General features: G+C 47.6%; 1 protein-coding gene across 1 annotated transcript in view; it reads right to left on the reverse strand.

The window, feature by feature from the left end:
* LOC310692504 (uncharacterized protein) overlaps positions 1–8,334 on the reverse strand; it is a 30,841-nt gene extending 22,507 nt beyond the window's left edge. The window contains exons 1-4 of the mRNA XM_083473450.1: positions 8,033–8,334; positions 3,332–4,575; positions 2,288–2,414; positions 1,633–1,746 (exon numbers count right to left, since the gene is read on the reverse strand). Of these exons, the coding sequence (XP_083329576.1) occupies positions 1,633–1,746; positions 2,288–2,414; positions 3,332–4,453 (1,363 nt within the window). The 5' untranslated portion in view covers positions 4,454–4,575; positions 8,033–8,334. The remainder of the gene's footprint in view (positions 1–1,632; positions 1,747–2,287; positions 2,415–3,331; positions 4,576–8,032) is intronic.
* Positions 8,335–10,402: the final 2,068 nt, after the last annotated feature.

Raw genomic sequence — 10,402 nt, forward strand, 5'->3', positions numbered from 1 at the left:
TCCCCGGACCTGATCTGAAGGCGAGCGGCGGGGAGAAGAGCGCTTCTCCCCGCTTCCTGCCCCACAAGCTCCGGGGACAGCTGGGAGACGCAGCGCGTCTTCCTGCTGTCCCCGGACCTGATCTGAAGGCGGGCGGCAGGGAGAAGAGCGCTTCTCCCCGCTGCCTGCCCCACAAGCGCCGGGGGGGGGGAATAATTTTTTTTTCTTTATTTCCCCCCAAAAAAACTTAATGCGTCCTATGGGCCAGTGCGTCCTATGAGGCGAAAAATACGGTACTTAACAAAAATAAAGCCAAACTGGAGGCGCCATGTGTGAAAAACTAAGTACAAAGCTAAGTTCAAAGAGAGTGTGCCTTCTTTCCCCCCTGACTTTATTGTTTTTAATTTTTATTTTATTGGGTTTTATAAGCAGGAATAATGTTATACAAATAAGTATACCAAGTTTTCTAATGTCACTTGTATATCACAAAAATAGCATAATAAATGCAGGGAAATATCTACAACATAGGTTTCATTATTAGTGGTGAATGCATAAGTTCTTGGTTTATGAGTTGGTTTTAACAATTAGGAAGAAGAAGAAAAAGAAAGAAAAAGAAAAAGGGGGGAAGAGGCGGAGGGGGAGTGGCAAGTGGGGTGGTTATGCTTCTATTCCTCTACGTAGTCTATGTGTGGGGTTTTGTGTCAGCGTTACTTGTATAAGTTCTCTTACTATTCACTTGTTGTATTTCCTTGGTGGTGAGAGAGGTTGTGTGTGGCTTAGCGTGTGGTTGGTTGTCTTTGGCTGGCTGTAGTTAGTCCCCACCAGGGTCAGTGGAGCCGAAGAAGAAGAAGAAGAAGAAGAAGAAGAAGAAGAAGAGGAGGAGGAGGAGGAGGAGGAGGAGTTTGGATTTAATGTCCTGCTTTATCACTACCCTAAGGAGTCTCAAAGCGGCTAACATTCTCCTTTCCCTTCCTTCCCCCCCCAACAAACACTCTGTGAGGTGAGTGGGGCTGAGAGACTTCAGAGAAGTGTGACTGGCCCAAGGTCACCCAGCAGCTGCATGTGGAGGAGCGGGGATGCAAACCCGGTTCACCAGATTACGAGTCCACCGCTCTTAACCACTACACCACAATGGCCAAAGTCTGCACTGCAGTGTTGTGATGTGCACCCCTTATGGGACCCATTATGAAGGCAAGTTGTATGTCTTCCTGATAAACGGGTTCTCAGGCAGTTGTATCTTTCTCAGAATCCATGTTTAGGACTTGAGAGGAGTTGCTTCATAGAATCTTAGAGTTGAGAGGGGCCTCAAATGTCATCTAGCCCAACCTCCTGCAGCTGCAGGAGAGCCACCACTACAACCTCCCTGATAGGTTGGCCATCCGGCCTCTCCTACAACCTCCCTGATAACCTGTCTAGCCTCTAATGAAGGAGAGTCCACCACCTTCTGAATACAACTGTATTTTGTGGAAAGAAACCAGATTTATAACGCATGGCTTAAGCTTAGCTTGTTTCTAACAAACCATGGTTAAGATTAACCACGGTTTACTGAGTTTGGACAACACAATAAGCCATGTCCAAATAAACAGAAGTGAAAGCTTTCAAATCTGAATGCAGAATAAAAACCAGTAACATCAAGGGCAGCCGTTTTCTCACTAGCATCTCTTGGTGGGACTCCTTTTTTTGATTCCTGGAGATCTTGGAAACATGGATCTGGGTTCTTGCTACTCTCCATCTTAGAGATCAGATCTGGTTTGCGAACTGGAAATCCTGCAAAGTGGAGAAGAGAAACAAAATAAAGAATATTTTAAAGAATCATTAACTTATGATAACCTTGGGACGCCTAAATGTCACTGCAGGGTCCTTCAAATCGAGCCCATCACATTTAATATCATTAAAAGTTGTTAAAATTTTGTATTTGCATTTTCCTTTTTGATTGTATCCTGAACGTTTGAATCGTGTTCTAGAGCAGGAAGCCATGAAGTATGGTATGTTAATCTATGCAGAGAGCAGCTAAGGATGAAAGATTTATCACTCTGTTTCTACTCAACAGATGACCCATCTGTAAATGGCTCTGAGATGGTGGTTTAGAATGCAGTTAATAAATCAACTGTAATTCAAAGGAGAGCACCACTACATTTAGCAGTCAAGTTGAGCTAGCAGCCCCTCCAAAGACTACAACTTCCTGTCATTTTTGATAGGACAAAGGTTTGGCAGCACCTCCCCACCATGAATGTAAACATAAACAATGGAGCAGCCAAGCTGATTCAGAGATCCTTCGCCAAAGACTCTACAGACATTTAATTCTCACCCAGTGACCGGACATTCTCATAATTCTCTAGCATGACCTCCCGGTAGATCTGCCTCTCAGTTTCATCCAGGAATCTCCACTCTTCCTCAAAAAAATACACACCCACCTCTTCAAAGGTCACCAGTGCCTGAAACAATGAAAAAAAATATTTAAGCACATGCACGCAGCAGGAAAAAATACTACTATAAATATAAACATTTAACCAGAGAAGCAGTATAAATATGAAGAAAATTTTCCCCAAAATTATTCAATTTATGTTTGCGAAACTGCATTCCAATAGGAAATAAACCAACTCCTTTTTTCAATAAAGGCATTATCACTTTGTCTCTCCCCTGCACTAACCCTAAATATATTTGTGAGTTTAATCACTTGATTTTTTTCGTTTTTGGTATTCATGGCTCCCCTGAAATGACTTGGGATCTGACCTCCTCCAGGCATTCCTTTCCCCACGTGATTAATATCGTGTGAAAGGAGAAGCAGAGGTGAATCTGAATACACAACCCTAGGCTGCCCTCCGCAAGTTGTGAAGAAAACACCGATAACACATTCATTTTATTGAGCATTTATATTTGTCGTGCGTGAAAAGTGGATCAAAGCTTTGAAAATGCCTGTTTCACTAGTATCATACCTATTTGTTATTTCACTAATTAATGCTTCCTTTTTTTAAAAAAGAAAATGGCACACAATTTATAGAAACAGGAAATTTGCCGTGCATGAAAATAAAAGAGTTCTCAGCACACTCAAGAAGTCAGCCACCTTTCCCTGTAAAACTCCATGCATTTCCTCAGTGTTTCAGTCTGGAAAGCCTTGGGGCTGATCTTCACAACTCTGGAACTATGTATCCTGTGTTTATAATTGGCATTTATGTCAAAACGCCACTTTTCAACCCACATCAAATTACTCTGCCATCTCAACCTCATACAGCCTTCGAACCCTGGGTAGCCCAATGCTCCACACTGCAATTTCCAGTAACCCCTCCCCCCCAAAAAACCACCCCATGCCTCATGACTAACCCACATGCTGCCCCCATATGGGGTATCTCACCTTTTTCCCATGTCTCTGAAGCAGAGAAAGGCCTGTCAGGAAGTTTTCTACCAGGTCCACGGCCTGCGCACACGTCTCTGGGTGCTGCTGCCACACCCAGCTCTGAATTTCCTGAGGCAAAATGGCCAGGAATTGCTCCAGGACCAACAGCTCCAGAATCTGCTCCTTGCTGCGGCTCTCCGGCTTCAGCCAAAGGCGGCAAAGTTCCCACAGCTGCCCGTAAGCTTTCCGCGGGTCCTCAGCTTCCTGGTAGCGAAACCACCGGAAACCCTGGCGGGCAGTCTCCATGGCGATGCCACCTTCTCCCAAGATGGCCCCCTGACGTTCTGGGCCATTGCAAGCCTCTTGTGTTTCTCCTCCTCCTCCTCCTTTAGGGTCATCTGGTTTCTCTGGAGAAGCCCGACTGGCCTTGCCACCCTCCTTAGATGCCACCTCAGATTCCATTAACTCTTCCTCTTTGGAGTTGGCTGCCTTCTGGGTAGAGGCCTCACAGCTCTCAGCACTGTCCCTCTGTGTCGGTTCGGTCTGGGTGGCCTTTTCTACTCTAGGGAGACCTGTGTGTTCAAGAGACTCAACGAAATCCTCAACGCTCCCTCCATCTATGATCTTAGGCTGGGTCTCCTCTTCCTCTTGAGAACCTTTTCCAGAAGACACCACACAGGCCTCAACATCATCATCATCTGACACAAACTCAGGTTCTTGCGACTCCTGCTTTTCAGGGTCAACCTCCTCCTCTTCGATAGTAATCACGCAATCCGGGCCGACCATCACTTCTGTTTTGGTCCCTCTCTCTTCCTTGGGGTCAGAGGCGTTTTCAAAAGAGACCACACAAGTTTCAATTTTATCCTCCAGCATCACCTCAGGTGCATCTGCCTTAGATGCCTCCTCTTCTGGAGTGGGGAGAATCACCTGTTGCCGGACTTCCCAACACTGAGGCTTCACAACAGCTTCATGCGGATCCATCCGGTCCTTGCGGGAGCGAGAGCGCTTGAGGATCTCCTTGATGGTCCCAATGGGAGGCGAGGTCTCCTCCATTTCGACACTGATTTGGACCCCTGGTTCTAATGGGGAAGGGAAGCGGAGAACCCAAGTAGCTGATGAGTCACCTTCCTTGGTGGTCATAGTTCAGCCGGCTTCCAGAAGGATGGGTGGTGGCGGTTATCCCACGTTCTGGAGCCTCAGTTTATGTTTGGTGTTTGAACAGCCATCTCCTGACAGTGGTGAGTTTGAAGGAAGCCAGGCAGCTGAGAGGTGGAAAAAGTAAATGCTATATGGTTAAAAAACATAGGTATGGGGGGGTACTTAAACATTTCACCCTTAGACAGAAGACAAGAGAACTCAAACAGAAAAGTCACCTGCCACTACAGAAATAGAAACACACAATATCATTGCATTTGTTGGCACTTCTGGTCGAAAACTAAATTGGTTTCCCAGTCTGACTTCCACTGCAAAATAATGATGATGATGTTATTTTTCCGTGTATCAGACTATATTTCCCCCCGATTTTTTTTAAAGTTTAAAACTGGGGGTTGTCTTATACATGGAATGTTGCAATTATTTAATTTTGGGCTCAAAAAATAGGGGGCGTCTTATACATGGGGGCGTCTTATACACGGAAAAATATGGTGATTTATTATTTATACCCCACCCATCCGCCTGGGTTTCCCCAGACACTCTGGACAGCTCCCAAAAGAATATTAAAAGCGCAGTAAACCATCAAACATTAAAAACTTCCCTAAACAGGGCTGCCTTCAGATGTCTTCTAAAAGTCAGATGGTTGTTTATTTCCTTGACATCTGATGGGATGGCGTTCCACAGGGCGGGCGCCACTACCGAGAAAGCCCTTGGTATGAATGTAGTTTTTATTCATAGAATCATGGAATCGTATAGTCGGAAGGTACCCTAAGGCTCTAGTCCAACCCCTTGCAATGTAGGAATCAGCATAAAAATAAAAGCTTCCAGTTCATAATGATGTGTAAAGGGCTTTCTGTGGTCACTCCAGCTCCAAAATGGCAGGAAATCACAGGAATTTACACAGGGGCACTATTTACGCGGCAAGTGATATGGGATGGAATCCTGTCCCGTGGTTAGTTCCAGCATCAACGCAACCAGTTTGGGACTTAAGCTTGGAGGGTCCTAGAACATTTGCCCAATCAAACGAAACAGGGAAAGCACAGGGGCACACACCAAATGCAAGGAGCAGATGAGGAAGAGGAGATCTGTATCACTGAGCAGCCTGCTCCATCTGCAGAAGCAAAGAACCTGGAACCTGGGCTACGTCATCAACTGTCAAAGGTTAGGAAACTGTTTGCAGAAGAACAGAAGAGTATTATGAGACCTGCTAATAGCTCCAATTCCATTTGCTGTTAAAAGAGGAGCAGGGGCTACTGCTCATCGTCTGATTAGGAACACAAGAAACTGTTGGTATTTACCGTATTTTTCGCTCTATAACACGCACTCGACCATAACACGCATGTAGTTTTTAGAGGAAAATCCGTAGGCATGCCACCCGTAGGCATTCCCTCCATAACACGCACAGACATTTCCCCTTACTTTCTAGGAGGAAAAAAGTGAGTGTTATGGTGCAAAAAATACGGTAACTCCCAGTAAATTAGCAAAAAAAATTTAAGCAAAAATGTATAAAACAGGGTCGAATGTATGTTGGAAATGTAAGGGTAAAGAAGGCACCTTTTATCATATGTGGTAGAAATGTAAGGTAGTAAAAGAATTTTGGGAAATGATATATAATGAGTTGAAAAAAAAATGTTTAAAATAACTTTTTCTAAAAAAACCTGGAGCCTTTCTTTTAGGAATCTTCGGTGCCGAAATCCCAAGGGAGCAGAAAAGACTATGTATGCGAGAACAGATGTGCGGATGTTACTGGCCCAGAGATGGAAAGAAGATAAAGTCCCTACCAGAGAAGAATGGCAGATCAAGTTGATGGATTATGCCAAAATGGCTAAAATGACTGGAAGAGTCAGAAATTTGGAAGACCAAAATTTTAATAAGGAATGGGGGAAATTTATAATTTATCTTAAAAACCATTGCAAACAGTTAAAACCGTAAGTAGGATTGGAATAGCTCTTGTAGTTTAATGGTGATTTTTGGACATAATGGAGATGTAAGAGATTTGGATTATCATAAAAGATGCAGGAGGAAATGATTAGCAATGAGGCCCACAAAGGGGAGGGGGAAAGTTCTTTGGAATCTTGTTTTTATGCTGTATGTTCGATATGTGACTGTAAAATTTTAATCTGAAAAACCGAATAAATAAATTTATATTTCTCATTTGTTTGTTTATACTGTTCTTCGTTTGGGGGGGAGGTGCTGACTTTATGCCCCTTCTAATTCTCCCCTCCACAAAGGGGAGGAGGGAAATCCAGGAGATTCTTTGGAATCTTGTTTTTATGTTGTATATTGGATATGTGATTGTAAAACTTTGGTCTGAAAACCAAATAAACAAATTTACAGACACACAAAAGGAACACAGGAAACTGCCTTCTATTCAGGCAGACCATGAAGCTCAATATTGTAGACACTGACTGGCAGCTCCAGGATTTCAGCCGGGATCCTCTCCCAGTATCATCGCAGTCGGCATGTGAGTAAATCTCCCCCTTATTGGGAGGCTGTTGCAGCGGCTCGCAAGTCAGAAAGGAAAGTGAAAGGTGAAATGGCCGGGCTCCAAAATGGGGAGGGTCGCCGGATTGCCTCCCAACCCCAGTCGGAGGAAGGAGAACCCGAGGCTGGAAGGAATGGAGGGGCGTGCAAGAGGTATCAGAAGGACTCCTAAGCTTCCTCTTGAAGGAGGGATGGATAGGTTAAAGCCGAGGGAGGGAGGTGCCAGGACGCCTGAGTTCCCTCCCCCCTCCCCAGCTGTGGGAGGGAAGCAAGGGGGCGGGGCTGCTGTTGGGTTAAAAGGCAGCGACGCCTGTAACTCCCCTCCGTCTCCACGAGGCTGGGAACGTTGCGAGGGGGGCGTTGCAGGGAGGGGGAGAGGGAGGCGAGGACCCGGACTCCTGGGTTCTCCTCCCACGCCGTGCCAGGAGTGGGGCAAGGGGGGCGTTGCAGGGAGGGAGGGAGGCGAGGACCCGGACTCCTGGGTTCTCCTCCCACGCCGTGCCCGGAGTGGGGCAAGGGGGGCGTTGCAGGGAGGGAGGCGAGGACCCGGACTCCTGGGTTCTCCTCCCACGCCGTGCCCGGAGTGGGGCAAGGGGGGCGTTGCAGGGAGGGAGGCGAGGACCCGGACTCCTGGGTTCTCCTCCCACGCCGTGCCCGGAGTGGGGCAAGGGGGCATTGCAGGGAGGGAGGGAGGCGAGGACCCGGACTCCTGGGTTCTCCTCCCACGCCGTGCCCGGAGTGGGGCAAGGGGGCATTGCAGGGGAGGGAGGGAGGCGAGGACCCGGACTCCTGGGTTCTCCTCCCACGCCGTGTCCGGAGTGAGGGCAAGGGGGGCGTTGCAGGGAGGGAGAGAGGGAGGCGAGGATCCGGACTCCTGGGTTCTCCTCCCACGCTGCGCGCGGGGTGGGGGGAGCATGTACAAAAAGCAAACTGCCCCCCCTTTCGTCTCCCCAGTCGGAAATCCCTATGCACGGAGAGGGAGAGCAGAGCCCTGGTGTCGTCGTCCCCACCTACCCAGCCAGGCAGGCAGCCCCCCGCCCCCCATTCACTCCTGCCGCTGCGCGTTTCCCCCGTCTTTTTTACCTGTTCCAAATGATGATCACGGCGCCTCCTCCGCAGCTGAGAGCTCGAGACTCTTCCGTGGGGAGGATGGGGGGGGTGTCTCTCCGAGCAAGAGCAAGCCCACCCTTCTCTCTCCCCCTCCGACCACCGATCGGACCCCCACCCCTCAGGAAATGAGCGAACAGCCCGCGCTGCCGCGAGCCCCTCCCGACGAAGCGCTGCCTGCCCTCCCCTTCCGTCTCTTCTTATGGAGACGGGCGCGATATTGGGGCGGGGGGGTCAGTAGGAAGAGAGTGGGTGGGGATAACTATTCCTTGCCCGGCCTGATCTGATAAGGGGGCTGGTTTGCCTGCAAAGATCCACCCACCCCCATTGCATTGCAACCCTGAGTCCTGCAGAGGGTGCAACTGTGTACCTCAGGCCAGGGGTGTTTACTCGGAAGGAGGGCCTATTGCGTTCGAGAGGGCTTTCTCCCAAGTTAAGGGGGCAGACCACTTTGCAGCCAGAGAGGGAGATTACTTGCCAACGATCAGTTGCAACAATCGATTGAACTAAGGGGGAGGGGGAGAATCAGTTGAAAAGTTGAACTTCAGGAGTGGAACAATTTTATTGGGGGGTGGAGTGGATGAGAAAGAAAGTGACTCGCAAAACAATGTGGCTGATGCCATCTTGCAAGAGAGACGCTCTCCTCTCTCAGTAAAGGAAGGCCTTTTCCAAGATGATGCTTTGCTGCCACGTGGGGAAACAAATGAAATGAAAACAAAGTATGCTCTTTCTCTCTTCAGTACAATGGCTTATTTGGATGGCAGTGTATGCAGTTTTAATGAATTAAAGGCTGCAATCCTAACATCTACTGGGGAGTAAGCCCCACAATTTCACTGGAACAACTTCTTTTTAAATTAATATTGTATAACTAACAAAAAGAAAGAAACAGCAGCTCCCATTATTAGTGCAATAGCCATTAATACAGCCCATCTTGGTTTAAATATATAAGTAGGCACAGTGCATCTGGATGTTCTGTTAAGATATACAAACAAAGTTGGCATTTATAGGAAATGCATTCAAATGTATCAAGGGCTGTGGACTACTGTGCAATAGATGGTGGGTATTTATCCTTCCGGGTGATTAAAAGAGCTCACAAAACCCACTTTTGTTGTCCTGCTGTTAGTTCCTGAGCCACAAGGGTATAATTCTAATGGGATTACCATCTGAGTACACTGTTAAAATTGCAGCCTTCCTTATTCTCACATGGCACAACTGAGTCAGACCACATTGGTTCATCTAACTCGTAGAATTGTAGAGTTGGAAGGGACCCCCAAGGGCCATATAGACCAACCCCCTGCAATGCAGGAAGCTCAATGTTGTGTACATATGGGGGGTGGGGACAGGACTCCAGTCCTAGGGGCCAAAGTAGCCCTCCAGGCCTCTCTGTTCAGCCCTTGGAAGTCTTCCTGGGTCATACCCCTCACCATTCACGCTCCACATTCTACCGGAGTGCTTTTGACTTGCTAGATTGCGTCCTTGAAGTCCAGTAACACCTCTTGCGTGTCTGGATGGTGTATGGGGAGGAAAGTGTGGGGCTCTGTAGAAACCATTGGCTGTTGTGTGGCTGGAATGCAGCCTAGGGTACAAAGGGGAGAGTCACATCTGTCGCTCCACCTACTCTGGCCCTGCCCACCACCAGCAACACACACACACACAGCTTGCACAAGGGAAAATGCTGAAAAGAGCTTACCCAGTTTTGGTCTACATCGACTGGCAGCAGCACTTTGGGCAGCGTTTTCTCCAGCACCACCTCGAGATGTTGACGAGCAAACCTGGAGCCCTCTGCTTGCAAAAGCATGCGCTACCCCCCTCCTCACAGCGATTCCACACCATACATTAAAGCACATGGGTTCCCCCAAAGAATCCTGGGAGTTCTAGCTTCCTCACCACAGAACTACAATTCCCAGCACCCGTGACAAACTACAGTTCTTTCCAGGTGCTGGAAATCTTATGTGCTCAGATGTCTGGTGGGTACTGAACTTCTTCCTACCATTAAAGCTGTGTCCTCTCTCTCTCTCCTCTCCCCAAAGCTGAGGTTAGCTCTATGAAAAGAAAAGTCATTTATGAAACAGCCCTGATTAAATGCACCCAAGGCATGTACAAAGCGATCAGGATGCTTGGTGAACTGTGACCATCTCTATCATTATTAACTTTCAGGAGGAATTTGAAAACATCCCTGTTTACCCAGGCATTTGGTGACTGAATAATTCAATTCCAGATCCTTGGATGGGAGAATGCTTTCAACTGGTGAGGAAGGGCAGGACATCAATACATGCCATTAATAGTAATGATTCCGAGTTATATCAAAGTATACCTTCTCTCACGCATGAACAGACACACACGGGC

Source organism: Podarcis liolepis (assembly GCF_965112155.1).
Source record: "Podarcis liolepis genome assembly, chromosome: 13".
NCBI lineage: Eukaryota > Metazoa > Chordata > Lepidosauria > Squamata > Lacertidae > Podarcis > Podarcis liolepis.